This window comes from Podarcis pityusensis (genome assembly GCF_964106645.2).
Source record: "Podarcis pityusensis genome assembly, chromosome: 4".
In the NCBI taxonomy this organism is placed as follows: Eukaryota; Metazoa; Chordata; class Lepidosauria; order Squamata; family Lacertidae; genus Podarcis; species Podarcis pityusensis.
Genome location: NC_138027.1, coordinates 23,805,263 through 23,824,538, shown reverse-complemented (window position 1 = coordinate 23,824,538; position 19,276 = coordinate 23,805,263). Strand labels below are relative to the sequence as shown.

The 19,276-nt window shown below is 42.3% G+C and overlaps 1 protein-coding gene across 1 annotated transcript in view; it reads left to right on the top strand.

The window, feature by feature from the left end:
• XPO4 (exportin 4) overlaps positions 1–19,276 on the top strand; it is a 63,428-nt gene that overhangs the window by 21,073 nt on the left and 23,079 nt on the right. The window contains exons 5-12 of the mRNA XM_081002539.1: positions 4,542–4,658; positions 5,229–5,382; positions 8,598–8,710; positions 11,053–11,210; positions 11,391–11,565; positions 15,841–16,017; positions 17,766–17,908; positions 18,021–18,163. Coding sequence (XP_080858665.1) covers positions 4,542–4,658; positions 5,229–5,382; positions 8,598–8,710; positions 11,053–11,210; positions 11,391–11,565; positions 15,841–16,017; positions 17,766–17,908; positions 18,021–18,163 — 1,180 coding nt within the window. The remainder of the gene's footprint in view (positions 1–4,541; positions 4,659–5,228; positions 5,383–8,597; positions 8,711–11,052; positions 11,211–11,390; positions 11,566–15,840; positions 16,018–17,765; positions 17,909–18,020; positions 18,164–19,276) is intronic.

The following is a 19,276-nucleotide window of genomic DNA, read 5'->3' as shown; positions in this document are numbered from 1 at the left end:
TTAGATCTTTTTTCTTAACCAGGGTTCGAGGTGGATTTGCAAACTTTGTTTAGCAGGCAATTCTAGGCAGTTTTAACCATTGTTTGGGCCAATGCTGACCAAGCTGCACAGCGTGGTTAAAGCAAATCATAGAAGGAAGAGAGAATTTGGGGAGGGGAAGGAGAGAACCTGTGAGATGACAGCACACGGATCTGCCAACCATGGTTAGTAGATCAGGAATATTACCTCTGCGCCAGTCTGTTATAGTGATGTAAAATACTACTATGGAGACTTAACAAAAATGAAAGGACTGAAATCATCAGATATTGTTTGAAGTATATGAGAATATAAGGAAAGGATAGAGACCTGCTGCCCAGCACTTAAATTTGTTGAAATTTGCTTTTGTAGTAGACTTATCAGGAAGCAAGCACACCAGAATTCAGGACAATGCATGAATGGGCCAAAGCCATGCACTGCAGCAGTAGACAATAAGTATTTCTAGAAAATAAAATAAAGCTTTTTGCTTGTTTGTTTTGGTTGTGGAGTCCAAACTCAGTATTCTAATTTTCCACTGAATTCCACTTAAATGCATATTTAATCTAAAGGTATCTTTTTCTTTTTCTTTCTTTTTTTCTTGGATTGTCTGGGATTTATATAGCTAAGAAGAATGTTAATTTTGTGTATACTAGCTGAGATAACTAGCTCTCTGTGGGGTCAAGGTACTGATATCAGAGGCATTTCTGAACAAAGATGTCGCAGTGGTGGGTGGGTGGCACTACTGTCAGCTGTTGCATGACCTCGCATAAATAGTATCATCACGACTTTAATCTTTCGGGTGTTCAGAGGTAGTGTGCATATTTCCGTTTAACCCCTGGACACTTGCCGGCATGCATGACCCTTTAACAATTCCTGTTCCTCTGTCCATCCTTGGCACCTTGGCTCCAAATAGTCTAGGAATAAAGCCAATAGTTGTAGACATCTATTGTGCACACAACCATTGTGAAGAGCAAAACAATGGAATACGGGACATTTAATGTATGATATAGAGGACCTATAAATCGCTCTCCCTTGCAGAAATAGGTATTGTGACACTTATCGCCTAAGGTAAAAGTAAAGGTACCCCTGCCCTTGCGGGCCAGGCGTGTCCGACTCTAGGGTTGTGCGCCCATCTCACTTAAGAGGCCGGGGGCCAGCGCTGCCCGGAGACACTTCCGGGTCACGTGGCCAGCGTGACGAAGCTGCTCTGGCGAGCCGGCACCAGCACAACACATGGAAACGCCGTTTACCTTCCCGCTAAAAAGCGGTACCTATTTATCTACTCGCACTTAGGGGTGCTTTCGAACTGCTAGGTGGGCAGGAGCTGGGACCGAAAGATGGGAGCTCACCCCGCCGCGGGGATTCGAACCGCCGACCATGCGATTGGCAAGCCCTAGGCACTGAGGTTTTACCCACAGCGCCACCTGCGTCCTATCACCAAAGGTACCATTTGGTATTTGAAAGTTCGCCTTAAACGTAAAGCTTGACCCATTTGGAACAAGAGTATACACCTTTAATGGAGTCTGGAAGATCTGTGAACTTCAGTGCATCTGGAAATTTTGGTGATGAACTAAACGAAGTTCACTACTACAGATTTTAGAGGAATTCATTGACATAGGTAGGGTTTTCTTATCCAGGTACTGGCCTGGTCAAGACCTGTTTAGCTACCAAGATAAAACAGCAACAGACATTTGTCTGGAAAATACAAATACAGTGGTACCTCTGGTTACGTACTTAATTCGTTCCGGAGGTCCGTTCTTAACCTGAAAATGTTCTTAACCTGAAGCACCACTTTAGCTAATGGGGCCTCGCGCTGTTGCTGCGCTGCCGCTGACCAATTTCTGTTCTCATCCTGAAGCAAAGTTCTTAACCCGAGGTACTATTTCTGGGTTAGCGGAGTCTATAACCTGAAGCGTATGTAACCTGAAGCATATGTAACCCGAGGTACTACTAATATGAGCATGCAATATTTAAAGCTTCTAGCTTTTAAAGGGGCTTTGGAACCTTGCCATGAGAACATAAGAAGAGCTCTGCTGGGTGATACCAAAGGCTCATCCAGTCAAGCATATGTTTTTTTTCACTGTGGCTAACCCGATTCCTGGATGAGGCCCACAAGCAGGGCATGAGTGAAGCAGCCCTCTCTCCTGTTGCTGCCCCTGGTCTTGGAGTACACAGCCATCATGTCTAGTGATAACCTAATCATCTATGAGTTTGTCTAATTCCCTTTTAAAGGTGTCTATATGGGTAGCCACCACTACGCATTGTGATTGTTCCATCATGTGCTGTGTGAAAAGGTCTTGTCTTTCCTGAATTTTCCACCATTCCGCTTCATTAGAGAGAGAAACTTCTTTCTATCCACATTCTCATGTGAAATTTATATGTGTCCAACTTTAACTCCCCCCAAAAAAAACTTTAAAGCCCCAGGTGTAACCTGGCAAGATTATGACTGATCCACGACAATAAGTAGCTCTTTTGAGTATAAAGGTAGCCGAAATGTTCTATAAAGCCATATTCTGAATTTTATTTATTGATTTAGGAATCTCAGCCGTTAGGTTTCCTTTTTTTCTTTTTGTGCAAACCCCGCCCCCCCCCCAATTTTCAAATAGAGGGTGGTATACAACTATGTTCTGCCTCCATGGTCAGAGGCAATGTTCTTCTGAATACCAGTTGCTAGAGGCGAGAATACTGCTGTGCTCAGCTCCTGCTTCCAGGGTTCCCACAGGCATCTGGATGGCCCCTCTTTGAGAACAGCATGCTGGACTACATGGGCCATTAGCCTGACCCAGCAGGCTCTTCTTACATCATATGCCTAAATTGTATGCAGAGTAAACCCATAAGGCTGGATTCAACTAAAGGTTGTATTACTGCAAAGCCCTCTATGTGGGTCTACTGTTGAAGTTGGTCTGGGGGCTGCAGCTCGGGGACCCTTCCAGCTCTACAATTCGATGTTTCTATGAAACTAATGCCAGAATATAACACCTTGTTTGGAGGATTTGCACTGGCTGCCAATCTGCCACCAGGGCAAGTTCAAGGTAATAACATATAAGGCCTTTTATAACTCAGGACCAGGTTACTTGAGAGATCACCTTATCCCTTATATACCCACCAGGTCACTGTATTCTGCAAGACAGTTTCTCCCTAAAAACCCCAAAATAGCAGAAGCCCGCTCTACAGTAAGTTGTAGCAGGACTTTCTGTGTAGCTGCCACAGTTCTGTGGAACTGCACCCCTGTTGAGATATGGCACCCACTACCTGTACTTTCCAGAACTAAATGAAGACATTTTTGTTTCAATAAGCTTTTCCAGCTGCCTTCGGTGTTCATTTTTATTGTTTTTAGACCTTTAAAACTATTTTAGCTGTTTTATGGTGGGTAGGTAGGTATGGTATGTTCACCTTGAGACACATGTGAAAGGTGTTTAATAAATTATTTTTTAAAAAATACTGAGATTTTTTTCACTGGTGTCCTGGGTGCCACATAGTGTCCCCTGTGAGTGACTTGGACCATATAACTATGTATTTATTGCCTGACTTTCCAATGTTTTCAGTAGGGATGGGTGACACCTAAATACTGTGATATGACTGATATATCACAATGTATGGAATGTATCTCGGCTGCTTCTTCCTCCCCATCTTAGGGGATGAAGAAGCAGCAGAGATACATCACCCAGCCCTACTGAGCAAGCTCCCATACCACTCCAGCTCACATGAACTGGGAGGGCAATAGGGGCTTCCTTAAACTGCTCAGAGAGTGGGAAGCCTGAGCAGAAGCAGTCACCATTACAAAAAAAGAGTAGGAATAGGCAAATATATATGTGGACTGTCCATCAAGTGACTTTTCTTCTTTAGGTTCTCAACGCTCTTAACTAGCTCAAGGTTGTCATCTGAACTGAGAATCAATCACAATCAGTCCATCATTTGAAAAATAAGACTTTAGAGCCGTGTTGCCCCAAAATGGCAACTAGACATTCCATTTTGGCGACTGTCACCTTGGTTTTGGGACGCGGGTGGCGCTGTGGGTTAAACCACAGAGCCTAGGACTTGCCGATCATAAGGTCGGCGGTTCGAATCCCCGCGAAGGGGTGAGCTCCCGTTGCTCGGTCCCTGCTCCTGCCAACCTAGCAGTTTGAAAGCATGTCAAAGTGCAAGTAGATAAATGGGTATCGCTCCAGCGGGAAGGTAAACGGCGTTTCCGTGTGCTTCTCTGGTTCACCAGAAGCGGCTTAGTCATGCTGGCCACATGACCTGGAAGCTGTACGCCGGCTCCCTTGGCCAATAAAGCAAGATGAGCACCGCAACCCCAGAGTCGGTCATGACTGGACCTAATGGTCAGGGGTCCCTTTACCTTTACCTTAACCTTGGTTTAAGGAGCCATTTGGCCCCTAGCTTATAGACCTGAGTTTCTAATGCAGGTTTTCTTAAAATAAGTAATATAACAGATGTGTTGTGTTAAGATATTGTTGAGGTTTACTTCATCATACACTTAATTTAGTAGTAGTAATAATAATACTTCCCCTGTATCCTTGCAGCAAACACTGGCCTGCTCCATTTTAATGGCGCTGTTGAGCGAGTTCTCAAGTTCAAGTAAAACCAGCAACATTGGGCTAAGCATGGAGTTCCACGGCAACTGCAAGCGGATATTTCAGGTAAACAAAGGAGGCATGGTTCACATTTCTTCTTAGAAATATAGAATAACGGAAATCCCCATTTCACTTACAGATATGTACACAAAAGTAAACAGAGTATCTATAAGCACAGTAGATGAGCTTGTAGGTAATAGACAAGACTTATCTCCATGAGCCTCTTCACACACACACACACGCATTGCATTAGATCACCTGTCATCTGAAAAGAGCTGTCTGTTAACTTGGACCATAGCTGAGTGCTTTGCATGCACTTCAATTCTTGGCATCAGTGGTGGGCTTTGGGAAGGTGGTGGGAGAGATGAATCTAGTCTCGTCCCCCTAGTCCACCGATTGCACGCCACTGCTTAGCATTTCCAGGTAAGGCTGCTTAAAGGTCTTCTCACTCCCAGCCGGTCTAGAATCCAGTTAGCACCCCTGTCCTAGACAGACAAGTGATCTGACTTGGTGCAAGGCAATCTTCAGATTGCATAGCACACACACTAAGGAGCATGTATTTTAATTTTTTAAAAAATCCTGATAGTTTATTATTTTAACCAAAGAAATGTAAATGTTTTTGCTTATCCCGCACAGGAGGACGACCTTCGACAGATATTCATGCTCACAGTAGAGGTACTACAGGAATTCAGCCGGCGTGAAAACCTCAATGCTCAGATGTCTTCAGTCTTTCAACGTTACCTTGCACTAGCCAATCAGGTCTTAAGCTGGAATTTTCTCCCTCCAAATTATATCCTTTTGAAGATCGTTTATTACATGTGGGAAATAATCACCTGATCTTGACAAACAGTCTTGAGGAAATGTAAGCTTCAGAATTCTAATTTTACTCCCAACGGGCTGCTACGTTTGCTATGTCGCTGCATTCTTTGCTAATCACTCATAGTTCGCTGTTGCAAATGCATCAAAATATTTGGCTAAGCATCTGCAGAAAGACAACAATTAGCAGCACAACAAAACTGGAGCTAGATAGGAGCTGGAATTAGACTCCCGGGTCAAGAGGATACCGAACCGGGGGTTTATTAATATATGTGGTTATACAGTTAGACATATACTTATGCTGAAGCTATTTATATTTTTGTATTTATCTGGGTGTTTTTATTTATTTACATGGGCGTTGCTAGGTTCTTAAAAGACTTTGGGGCACAGGCCTGTGACAGAAATCTGCCTCTGGGCAAATTAAGATGGCAGGAGGCTGGGGTCCTACTGACATTGCACTTTGCAGCACACCCCACCCCTGCCCCTAAGCAAAGTTAAAAATAAGAAGTTAAAAAAGGAGGGGGGAGATGCTGGAGGCCAAAGGGCCCATACAGAAGACAAGACCCGCCGTTCTGATCATACCAACTGCTGCATTTACACTTTGTAATAATAATACATACTTAATATGTTGTGAGAATCTTTCAAATCTTTATCTTTAAAAACAAGTGTGCACCCTCTTGAATTACATTAAGGCCTACCCTTATTGCAAATGGTTTTTATTTAAATTGAAGAATTGTCAAAGGCACTGCATTCTGACAGCACTGAAATGGTTCCTTTGTTGTTGTTTTTCAATTTTCAGCACCCCCCCCCCCAAAAAAGCCTACCAGTTGTTTGATAGGGTGGTGAATGATGTGCAGTGTAATTTACCATTCCAGTTTTGAAATTAACCAACTACGCATCATTTGGGGGGGAGCCTCCAAAAGCTGTGCAGTGCATCTTTAGGAAGAAATATGTGTTTAGCGGTTTAGCCCTTCAGACCAATGGCCTCTTCCTGCTTTATGTGTGGAACTTTAAAATGAATGGAATATTTTTCTGTGCTTGACAAAATACAATAAATTGAACCACACAATAAATCGGATAACTGGCAGATATCTTAAACATTCATAGTTGGTTATAACTTTGGTTTAACGTTGAGTGCAAATGTTCACATCTTTGTTACATGTATATTTTCATTGCCGAAATAAATCTCATAATATTTTGTAATAGTTCTCTGTGATAGGGTTGTTCAGCCGTGTTTATTTTAGAGGACTGTCTCCCATTTTGATGCTCTAGCCCACGGGTGTCAAACACAAGGCCCGCGGGCCGAATCCGGCCCACCAGACCTCGTCATGTGGCCCGTGTAGCCGCCACCGGCCTCCAGTCTAGGGATTTGTTGTCTCGGCAGTTTCCCGCGAAGCCGCCGCTTTTATCTCGCGATATTTGGAAAGCGCACGGGTTTTCCCCCCCTCCCCTGCCCACTCCGCTGGAAGCGCCGCAAGGCGTTCGAAACCCGGCGCGAGTCGGAAGCGGCGGCGCGATGCCCGTGGAGGAGAACGGCAGGTGGGGAGCCGCCAAGAGAGGCTGGGCTGCCTCCTCAGGGTCCAGGGGGGTTTATTGTGGGCTAAGGGGTCTCCTGAGCATGTGCAGAGCGCTCTCCGCCTCGCCCGCCCCCCCCCCAGCAGAAAGCCCGCAAAGAAAAGCCCAGCAGCAGCAGCAGCGCCCTTCTTTTTATCACTTATTGTGCAGGCGAGGCTGCCTCCCCCGATATAGATATAGATATGAGAGAGGGGGAAGTCAGAGAGGTGGAAAAAATATGGGGCTGGTGTCGGTGGGATTATAACCTCCCTCATGAGGATAAGTCGGAATTTAGTAAAGTAGGGTGCAGCTTTCCTCCCCCCCTCCAAAAAACAAACAAACAGAAAAGTTTGTAGCACTGATCCTGAAGCCAAAGTACAATTTTAGCATGCTGCTATTATTTTCCACCTCATTTCGCTTTGTAGCTGGTGACCGGTATCCATTACTTGTTGTTTGTATTCTTGATGAATGCTATATTATAAAAAGAAAACAACAAGGGGGACAACGCAAGAATTTGGGAAATAGATGGTGGCAAAGGGGTTGGAGGTCTTTTAAGATAGAGCTTTCAGGAGCTAGAACCAACAAGTACCGTGTTTTGTGTGTGTGTGTGTGTGTGTGTGTGTGTAACACATAACAAGAAGCAACAAGTACTGTGTTTTATATATGGGTTATTTTGTGCTAGTTCTTAAGGCAGGCATATCCAAAGTCTGCTTTGGGGCCCAATTTGGCCCTCTGGCCGGTTTTATCAGGCCCCTGTGGCAGTTCATTCATTTATTGCTGTCAAATCCTTTAAAAAGGTCAATAAACCTTGGGGGGACATCCCCCAAAAAGCTCTTCAATCCTTAAAAAAAGCTCAACTTTGGTCAGCCCTCATGCATGTTCACTTCCATCAAATCTGGCCCTCTTTGAAAAATGTTTGGGCACCCCTGCTCTAGCCCCATAGAACTCATTGGATGTCCCTTGATTCAGAAATCCTTAGCTCATTTACTTGGAAATAAGACCCACTGAAATTAGTGGTAGTCCTTTCTTTCTTTCTTTCTTTCTTTCTTTCTTTCTTTCTTTCTTTCAACCTTGGATTCGCTCCATCCCACCCTGGCAGGTTGGCTCTGCCCCAGTCCTGTATATATTAGGATTTTCATTTGTTCTTCTGCATAGCTTGAAGATGAACTCCGTTTAATTCTGTGAAGCCTGTTAGACTGTTATAAAGATCAGGATCAACAGATTTCAAAGGGCTCGTTATAAATTTGTGATAAAGCCAGCCAATAACATTTCAGAATGGTTTAAGAAAAATATTTTGCTCAAGTTTGCATACCTGCCAAGTGTGGTATCATTTTTGTTTCCCTTTCTCCTGTCACAACGGGATGGTTATTAAAGTGATTGTGCCACTATGGAATGTCTCGTCATTGTGATCAAACTGTTATCTGGCATTCCTAGGGCATTCTTTTTTTCCAACCCTTAATACCTTTTATTCCTTGCCCTCATGCATGAATTATGCTGTGTATGTGGAGGGGCTTAAAGCTTGTTTCCATTGCATTCTTTCTGAATGGGACCTGTTGTATCTGGGATTCTTTTTTTTCTTTCCTCTTTCTTTAAAGCCAAGTCGGAATGTTGTTGTTGACCTTGACACCCGATAACTAGGCAGACATTATATAGCTATGTTTGAATCCTCACAAAATGTGATGCTAAAGCCAACAGAGTCCTGGCGTGAGACCCTCCTGGACAGCAGAGTTATGGAGCTTTTCTTTACGGTAAGTCCCATTCTGCTGTTGCTAGCTTAGTAGGAAAGAAGCTGGGGCTCCCTTCTCTGAATTCAGGTGAGGGTTGCATAGATGAAATTCTCTTACTTCCCAAACAGTTATATTTCTAAAGGTCACACTGTTTTTGTTGGTTTGTTTGTTAGAGGTTAACGGAAATTCTGCCTATGTGCGCCTAGTTGCACGCTGATGTTGTTGCTTTAAGATCTTGCTTGGTGAAAAGAATTGAAGGAACCATATTTAAGTTTCCAATGAATTTTAATAGGGTTTAATCTGGGTGCCATTTAGACCTAAGAAGTGGTGTTGCAGTGTGAAGTTAGTCAATTCCCTAATGACGACACTTAATTAAAAATTCCCAGTCGATTATAAAAAGCAGACAGATCCTTGCCTGCTGTCTCGGAAGGCCCTATTCTCATTTGGTATAGCAGAACTTAATGCAGCTTAAGGGCTGTTTTCCCATGTAGGCAACTTCCTACTTTGATGATGTTTCCGTGCAGGAAAGGTGTGTGTTGCTGTCATAAGCAACCAGGGACACATGCATCAATTTTGTCTTGCATGTTTGCCGCATGTGAACAGTGCACATGTATGTCTTCTACATAGATCTTACTACCACATAAGAAATCATGGCATTGCAGGTGAAGCAGTCTTTGGTGCCTTGAGCACTCTGTTCAGGAAATCTGCAGCCATCTAGACATGTTCAGTGGTGCTTTTCCTCCCAAATGGGTAGCTGTGGGATTGCAGCATTGGTTCCAAATCATTGCACATTAATGGAGAAAAGGACAATGCTTTAAGAATATAGATTACCATCCTGAAAAAAATACATGGAAGAAACCAGTTTAGGTTTATCTCCAGGAATAAAATTGTGTATTGCTGGAATGTGCGGGTATTGGTTTCAAAGCTAAGAAATATTTAAAACTCTTGTCTAGATGTCAAATAGCGTTTAGTAAATATTTTGTATAGTGTATTAATTTGCTTGACAATTTTAGCTGTTGTGTGTACATAGTTACTTGTGAGTTTTTTTATCTTGCTCAAGCATTTTCAAAAAGGTGAAAAACTTGCTGGCAGACCATTTAACAGCTGCACACAATGTGAACAGCTGTCTAGACAACCCAGACAGTTGCTACTGTCAGCTGGGAACCTCCACAAGCAAATAGTTTTTGCATTTACAGGTTAACCCTTTCTAAGGTAATTCTCTGGCTCAAAGGCTCACTTTTATTGGTAAAATAACTTCTTTTCAAATTATATCACTCTTTTTACCAGACACACTTAGATTTATTTTAGATATCAAATTCATACAAATGAAATGGTAACTAACACATTTATCAGCTTTTTTATGGCTTACTAAGTATCTAAAAAGCAAAATCTCTGCTGTGCTGGCTAATTCCTGATTTGCAGTGTTTATTTGCCATGCTTGTGTTTCACTAGGAGCTTTGATTAAACTAGAAAACATAGCACTACAGTGAATCTCATTATATTAAAAATTCAATATGTTCCTTTAATCAAAGAGAACTCTAATTTATCATCACTTCTATTTTTTTTAGTACTTTGAAATGGGCATTCATTTAATTTATATCCATAGATTTCAATTACTAGTATTATATTTCTTATTGGATGACTATTTCTTGATGTCGGATTCTAGATGCTCTAATTGCATCCAAGAATTTATGTAAAGTAAGTTCCCTTGACATCCTTATTTTGTCATAAAAATTCAGTCAATAAATGGATGCTCCCTTTGTTGAGATGATTTCTTCTCACTGAAGACCTCCTGAGGAAGAGTGGCATGATCCTGCTCGCAGAAATGAGGGGATCAAAACGGAATCAAAAGATTTTGCTGCAAGCAAAATATATTTGGTGTCTTGCGGGTTCTGTGTTTACCTCTGCTAAAGAAGCATCTATATAATCTTGATTGAACTTGTCGACTAACTTTAGCAAGACACTGTAGCCCAGGCATAGTTAGCATAATACAGATGGCTGTCATTATTGCTGTTTTTAGAAGTAGCAGCATGTCTGACTGGCTGGCATCTGTTTCTCTCTTAAGTCTCAACATGCATAGACAGTTCAACATGTAGGTAGGTCCCAGCGAAACATTGCCTCGGACTAATTAAATATGGCTTATGAAGTTGGCATATTGAGAGGGCAGCTTGGAAGGTTTAAGTGCCTAGAAATAATAAGGCTCTTGATTTCAAATTCAGTGGAGAAAGCTCTGAGCGTGTGTTGAGTGTGCATGGACTTGCAATGTGCTCTTTAGGATTGCGAGCCATGTGACTATGGTAGAAGAATGTCTAATTTCCTACCCCCGCCTCTCATGTGGTGTTAACCCTCTTGCTTCCAAAAAGGTGCATCGAAAAATTAGAGAAGACACAGATATGGCACAAGACTCGCTGCAGTGCCTAGCTCAGCTAGCCTCGCTCCACGGGCCAGTCTTTCCAGACGAAAGTTCTCAAGTCGATTACTTAGCTCACTTCATTGAGGGATTGCTCAACACTATCAATGGGTATGTAATAGGTTTGCTTCCTAGAATTGAGGAGGGAGGGACTTGCTTCCTGTAGTTCTTTGCAGCTTGAACAGTGGTGTGGAATACTTAAAAGATTCTTGACAGTGGGTCTTGATTTGACTATGCTGGTGGAGTTATTTACTCTTTTCTCTTTAAAAAAAATATGTTTTGTCTTAACAGAATTGAGATAGAGGACTCTGAAGCAGTGGGAATATCAAGTATAATCAGCAACTTGATCACTGTATTTCCTCGCAATATATTAACAGCCATTCCAAATGAACTTTTTTCTTCGTTCGTTAACTGCCTCACACACCTCACTTGCTCTTTTGGGAGAAGTGCTGCCTTGGAAGAAGTGGTGAGTATAAATCTTTGAATTCCTAAAGGCTTGCTTCAAAAATGTTATCTTTAGTTTTTAGTTTATGTTAATGCCAAGCTTTCCATGCATCCTCCACCCCACAAATGCTAAATATATTTGTAATAGGTCTAATGAGTTGCGTTAGTGTACTTTTTGTGTGCAAACGGGGTAATTGGAGAGCAGTTTTTGAGACAATATTAGGCAAGAAGTTAGTACTAGTTCAAAACTTGGCACTTCAGCAATGAATTCACATTTTAAAATTGTGTGTTAGGTACTTGCCTCAGTGTAGCAGCTTTTGAATATTGCTTGAGAGTTTAACTTTTTTTTAATTAAGAAAATATTTTTAACGTGGGGAAACGGGAACCAGAGTGAACAAATGAGGCTTCTTTGGGGTGTTTTTCTTGCTATGACACCATACCAAATCTAGTTCTTGTTAAATTATCCCTTTAATGCCCATCCATGAAATCATTACCTTTTATTGGGAACAGCAGGATTGAATTGGACACTTCTGTTACATGAACAGCTTTGTTCACTGCTGTGCCTTTTATGTACCAGTAGTTGAAAAGGAGGCTCAATAAATCCTAATCAGATAAATGTCTCCCTCCAATACGCTTCATGTTTTTGTGTGTAGTTTGACACACCTACAGGAAAGTACAGCTTGAGCACCAATACTGTGTTCAATATAATACTGTATTCATGGAAATGAATAACTGTCACGACTATTCTTGTGAAGGATACCCAATTGATATGACAGGACTTCTTTTCATATCCCATGAACTTCACACCATTCTTCCCTCCTGGGTTCTTCTTGCAACTGCCCCACCATTTTACTATTTTCACTGCAAAGCTGCACACTTGGCATAACCTAGAAAAGACACACCGCTTCCGCAGCTGATTCCAGTTAGTTTATAATCAAGTAAGAAGCACACATTATGCATAGCCCCTGCCATTCATGGAAGAGTTGGCTTCAGGGGCTGTAGAATTTGTCAGGGCAGAATGTGGTGCTTCATAGCTATGTAAAGACATATTGCCAGGCAAAAATAATGTTTGCATTAGTAAAAAAACAAAATAGCTTGTGCACAGGAGATATGGTCAGAAACCCAGGGGGTGGTGACTCGGGAGAGGACATGCTCCCTGGCAGCACCTAACTTGTAGAACTTCCTCTCCATAAAATTGCATCTTGCATCTTGATTATGCAGCTTTTGATGAATGCTGAAGAAACCTCTCTTTACCATGGCTTTTGACATTTGAGATGTATATATTTAGGACACACTTTTATTGTAATTTGTTTTAAACTGTTTTTGACATTGTGTTTTAATTGTTGTTAGCTGCTCTGGGCCTGTAGGGTGAGGGGTGGCTAATAATAATAGTATCAAAGACTGACAGACCAACTTTTCATAAATTGGCTTAAGACTCTGTTTTGGGTCTTACTCAGTGCAAACTCTCGCCCTTTATAGCCTTTATTCTGCTTCATATGAAATCTCTTTTCATATTATAATAAAGTTTTCTTGCAATGCCCAGTGTAGGTAGGCCTTACCACTTCTGATTGCAGTCTAGTGCATTTTGTCCTAGCTTGAAAGAAGTAACCATTGAATTGAAAGAAGTAATCATTGAATCTGCCTACAGTTCATTTGCGCTGAATGGATCTTCTGCCTTACACAAACAGTTCACCACCACTTGCATTCTTCCAGTTTGTAGTATGCATCCTCCCCGAAGGCTCTGAAGCCATATTGTCACCAAAATCCTGAATGCAACTAGTGGAATAATTTATTCGCTTTTGCTTAATTTTGGATGCAATGTCATAGTGGCATTTAGCTTTCTTGATTATGGTTTTTCTTTTGGCACAGATGGCTATATTTCAAACACCAGATGGGTATTAGATTTCCTGCAGAGGATTCTGCACTGACAGTTCTTAATACCTTGTAGGTTCATACTGGTACAGCATGTCCTTGTGCCCAAAGAGTCTTTAAACGTGTGTTCTAATTAAATGACCAGGGAGGGACGCAACACGGTTATCAAACAAGCTAATATCCTTCAGAACTTTTCTAAAGGCAGTTGATTGACTGGAAACAAATTATAAGGGACAGTTTCCCATGAACTGCTCTGTTTGTTGATGTTGTGGGTTGGCCAAATTTTCAGGAAGACCAGCCTATGGGCTGCCAGGGCATTAGACTCAAGTGGCTCAGGTTCATACTTTAAAGATATTTTAAATAGTGGAATTACTAGAACAGCCTAGTTTTTGCATGTGTTCTGGTTTCACTTAACAGAACACGTATATTTGGCTCACAAAGCTAATTTTTGCTTTGTATTTACAACATTCCAGTAGAATGGAATGATAGATCTCCATATGGGTTGGAAAAAAGCGTGAGTTGTGCTGTCAGGTTTCCTTCGTAATCTTTTACAGGCCTCCTCCAAGCTGTTTGCTTAAGAAGTATCCCTGACCCACTTGGCAGGCCAGTTGCTCATGTGTCCCTCCCGATGTTCTCCGCACACAGAAGGGAGGGAGGTTCTTACACAGAACCAGGAGTGTAAAAGCTCAGTCCGACATGAGAGCTCCCATTCTCTTGTTCTTAGAGGAGGATTTGGGGAGCAGTTACGCTGTGCTGAAGTTTGGTGCAGGCAGAAGCAGCCCATGAATTTTTGCTCCAAAAACCAAGTGCAATACAGTCATACTTCGTATCCCGAATGCCTTGCGACTCGAACATTTTGGCTCCCAAACGCCGCAATGAGTGTTCTGGTTTACGAAAGTTCTTTGGAACTTGAACGTCTGACACAGCTTCCGCAGTTTCCAGTTGGCTGCAGGAGCTTCCTACAGCCAATCGGAAGCTGTGCCTTGGTTTCCGAATCTTTTAGAAGTTGAATGGACTTCCGGAACGGATTCCGTTTGACTTCTGAGGTACCACTGTGCATGGCACTCCTGAAGTCCCTCCTGATATGTGCAGAGAAGAGCAAGGATCAGCAACAAGCCAAAAGTTGTGCCATATGGACTGAAGTCGATAACATTGATCAGCACCTAGCACAAAGCACATTCGAAATAATTCAGTTCGGAAAAGCATTACATCTCTCGACAATCGCTATGTGCTTTGGTTGGGGGTGGGGTACATAAGTAGGCTTTTCTCGTCTGTGTGGTTGTGAGGAAGGGGAAGGAGTAGCTGGGTGTAAAAAAGAATTTTGAGATTGGGAAAAGGAAACAAGGCCTTCCAGTTTCATTTAGGGGAGGAGCTATTCAGCTTAACAGGCAGCTTCAGTCGTCATGTTTTATTGTAGTACAACAATGATCTGATCATGGGACTCCACTGGGACTCCATGATATGTATGTGAGGCCGGCCCAGTGAGTATACTTGGCATAAGAACTGAACTTGGACAATCTCACTGCATGTTGATTATATCCAGTTTTACCAATATGTGAAAAGGGCTATGAGTCTATTCTAATTCCATTGTCCATGCAGTGAAGAAGCTGGTTGAATTTTCTAATCATCTTTAAAGAAATTCAGAAGGAAGAATATTATTATTATAAGAGAACTTTTTGGTAAGCTTATCTCTGAGCTTCTACTGGATTTTTTTAGTTTTTTGTTAGGTAGCTAAAACACTTCCTTGAGTTTTGAGACCTCATAACTTGCAAAAAAGAGCCCGCAAGAGAGAGCACTTATTACTATGGAAGACTGACTGACTGGAAGCATTGTGTTCAATGATTCCTTATTCTCAGAATGTTAAAGATGTTTTTCAGGGGCAAAATAGATTTCTGGGGGGTTGGGGGTTGGGGGGGTTCTAAAAAAGTAAACGAATTAACAAAAAGATGTCATATTCATCAAAATATACCTACCCACTTTGTTACGGTCGAAATGGGTTAGATGCTAAGAACTACAAGTTGAGTTCTGCTCCCCAAACAGGTTTTTGCAGCCTCATTTGTGCTACAACCCCCCTACATCCCTGAAAAGCCAACTCTGAGACTTGAGGGACCCCCTGTAATGGCATTTGAGGTGGCACAGGTGGCTACATCTGGTGGTGGTGTGTCTTAGTTGATTTTGCAACCAGCTGTCTGGATCCAGCCTGTCTGCAGTTTTAGATGCTTGGCTCCACTAAAAAGTATCTTTCTCCAGAAAGTGCCAACTATGAACTGTTTTCGGAATGAGTGGTACATGCGTTGATAATCTGCGAATGTGTGTTATTGAAAACGCTTTGTCCTTCTGTTCTTAATAGGCACAGTAGTGTAACTTGAAGAAAGCTTGGGCAACTTTTTGCGGGGTAACAGGTCTTTTTCTTCTGTTTCCTTAGCTTGACAAAGACGACATGGTATACATGGAGGCATATGACAAGCTCTTGGAATCATGGCTTACTTTGGTACAAGATGACAAACATTTCCATAAAGGCTTCTTTACCCAACATGCTGTTCAGGTTTTTAATTCTTACATCCAGTGCCACTTAGCTGCTCCTGATGGTACAAGGAATTTGGTAAGTTCTTGAGCTGTCAGTGAAGGTCTGGGGTTGCAGAGTAATTAAAAAGCTTTGGTTTGCCTACAATAAAATAAATATTAAAATTAACAGAGGAGGCTGAAATATTTACAAGAAAGGAAAGACACTTGACTGAGCTTTTTAGCTCCAGTTGTCTCCTGCCCATGACAAACCACACACTAAATAGCAGAAGTAATTTTACCTATCGACTATGGGTTGGATCCAGAATTGTAACTCCACAAACAAAAGGGATCTTTCCTTGATGCTGGCTGGCACCTATTGGATTATAGTTCAAAATATCAAGAGGGCACCTGATTGGGGAAGGCTCCTGCAGTGTGAGCTGAGCCCTAAATTTATATACCACTGTAACTGTTTCCAAGGCACCTTACAACAAAAATGGATTTTAAAAATTCCCAATTTAAACAAGTCTAAACCTATCGGAAGAAAAAAACCCTAACCAAATAGCAACAATAGGGCAGTCCTTTCCTTGTCGGTATGACTTAAGCCTCCTCCAGCTTTCTTAGTCTGCCATTTAAAGTTCTGAAGAGTCGGAATCTAGTTGTTGTTTTTTCATATCTCAGATATAATCTACTGCAAAATTATTAAGGTTTTACGTTTTGACAATTCAAGGTGTAGGGTATTATCAAGCCAGGAAGAGAGAGCAAGCTTCTGCGGTGTTTTAAAGGACAAAATGGATATAATTTTTGCTTGGTTTCCAGTTTTTTATGTAGATTGCTTGAGAGCGAGTACCTATCAGAAGCCGTATTCCTTTTGTTTTAGGGAATGCCCATTGTTGCCCTTTTAAAGTATATTGAAGTGCCTCAGTGTTTCTACACATGCTGTACAAAGCATGGTTAATGCACATGGTAGCACTATTAGAAGCTTATCAGTGCCAGTACAAGAAATACTTAGTAAATGAAGTCATTGAATTTATAATTTGGCAATTTTAGCGTAATTTGTTTATACAGGTTAAATCTTAGATGTCTGCATGATGAGGCACTCCTCCCATGAGTAACCATTTAAAAGCCACAGCTGGCATGGCAGAGGCTGGCTTGTTCGATATCAAAGTAGCAGCTAGGATTTTCAAGTAGAGAGGCACTCTTCAGGAAACAGCTGAGGCTTTGAAGTTTAAGAGTATTATTTGACGGTTTGCATAAATGAAAGAGGGCTGAAAGAGGCCCTCAGAAAGAAGTCACGCCTTACTGTGATGTCTTCAGCAATTTTAAATGGTGTTTCTAGTTCCTCTACCTGTGGGAAGAGAAAGTGAGGAAACCAGCCAGACTTTCTTGAATCTATGTTTTGTTTTTGAGGTACCGAGGGGGGGTGAGGGGGGGGAATAACAGTTAACAAGCAGCCAGGGAGTTGTATCTTTCTGTGTACCAGTGAAGGAACTTCACTGGAACTTCACAGAGAGCCAGTGTGGTGTAGTGGCTAAGAGCGGTAGATTCGTAATCTGGGGAACCGGGTTTGCTTCCCCGCTTCTCCACATGCAGCTGCTGGGTGACCTTGGGCCAGTCACACTTCTCTGAAGTCTCTCAGCCCCACTCACCTCACAGAGTGTTTATTGTGGGGGAGGAAGGGAAAGGAGAATGTTAGCCGCTTTGCGACTCCTTTGGGTAGTGATAAAATAGGATATCAAATCCAAACCAAACTCCCCTTCTTCTTCTTCTTCTTCTTCTTCTTCTTCTTCTTCTTCTTCTTCTTCTTCTTCTTCTTTTCAACGTCTGCTTAACTCATTGCAATGTCAGACTGCGAATGGTGTTGCCTCCAGAGAAGAGGAAGAAATAAGTGAGCTGCAGGAGGATGACAGAGAGCAGTTCTGTGACCAGCTGGCCAGCGTAGGCATGTTAGGAAGAATTGCTGCCGAACACTGTATACCTCTTCTTACAAGGTATGGCCTTCAATCATATCTGGACTGTGGCAGTCCTTTGTAAATGTGCTTACAGGGGTTTCCTCCAGAGTGAATGCAATTACGATCCAGTTTTCTCAATACTTTCCCTCAGCTTATTAGAAGACAGAGTGACGAGGCTTCATGGACAGTTGCAAAGGCATCAGCAGTTAATTGGCTCAGCCGGGTCAGCCTCTATTGACAATAAAGCGCTTGATGACCTATATGAGGACATTCATTGGCTCATCCTAGTCACAGGTGAGTAGAAAATCTTTGAACACAAAACCACTGATGTTGCACCGTTGGAAGCGGGTGCTGCTTTGACTGACGTTTTGGTAGTTTTTGCTTAACAATGGAAGTTGTGTGTACGCTGTTCACACATGAGGATGCACCCTCATAAAAATAAAGAATGATCAAATATAAAATAAAGAATGATCAAATATGAATAACTCCATTTGCAAAAGTTTCTTTGTGCCTCTGGTGTGCATCTGTTGAAGAAGAAGTTTGGGTAAAGGATAGTACCATTAAACAACACATTAATTCTCTGTTGCTGAGGGAGAACAGTTTACATTGGGATGAAGCTGCTCTTACAGTTGTAAGCCAGGAAGCAGGAAGTGGAGAGGCAGTTTCTCTTCTTCTCCCTGCCCATTGGTGCTGCCTAGCCGCAATGGCTTTTCCAGTAGAAACTCAGCTCAACAGGCTATCAACCCCCCAACCTTAAGTTTCTCCCCCCACTTCTTTCGATGGCCCTAAATATTCAGGGAATCTTAAAAGGAGTCTGTTCCTTCAGAGTTCAGAAAGCCTCACCACTTAGTCCCACTAGCACTGAGACAATGAAACTTAAGCACAGATAGCTTAGCAAAATAACCTTAGTGGAGGCGATAGCTGCCACTGCCAAGGCCAGTTTGCATCCGTTTTGTATGCAGGAAGTCCCAGGTTTAATCCCTAGCATCTGCAGGTTGGTCTGGGAGAGAGTCCTGCCTGATATCCTGGGGAGCTGCTGCCAGCCAGCGCAGACATTACTGAGGTAGATGGGCCAATTGTCTGACTCTGTAGCGTAGCTGCTTCCCATGTTCCACCATCACCAACCGAGGCAGAGATTCATTCCACCCAGATTTAGCTTTCTTGCTTTACTTAAAGCAAGCGGGTCCAGAGGCCAGAGCCAGCTTGAAAAGAGGAAGGGAATGCAAAGGTGGCAAACAAAAGTGCTGCTACTGAAGGAGCCAGAATTTATGTAGCAGCAGCAGTATCTTCTACACATTCTCCCTCAGCAAATAAGCCCCGGTGCCCACTTTTCACTAGTTCAATCCCAGACCCTCACCCATTAACCAAGCTAGGGGCAGCAGAGGAAAGACCTTCCAGAGACAAGAG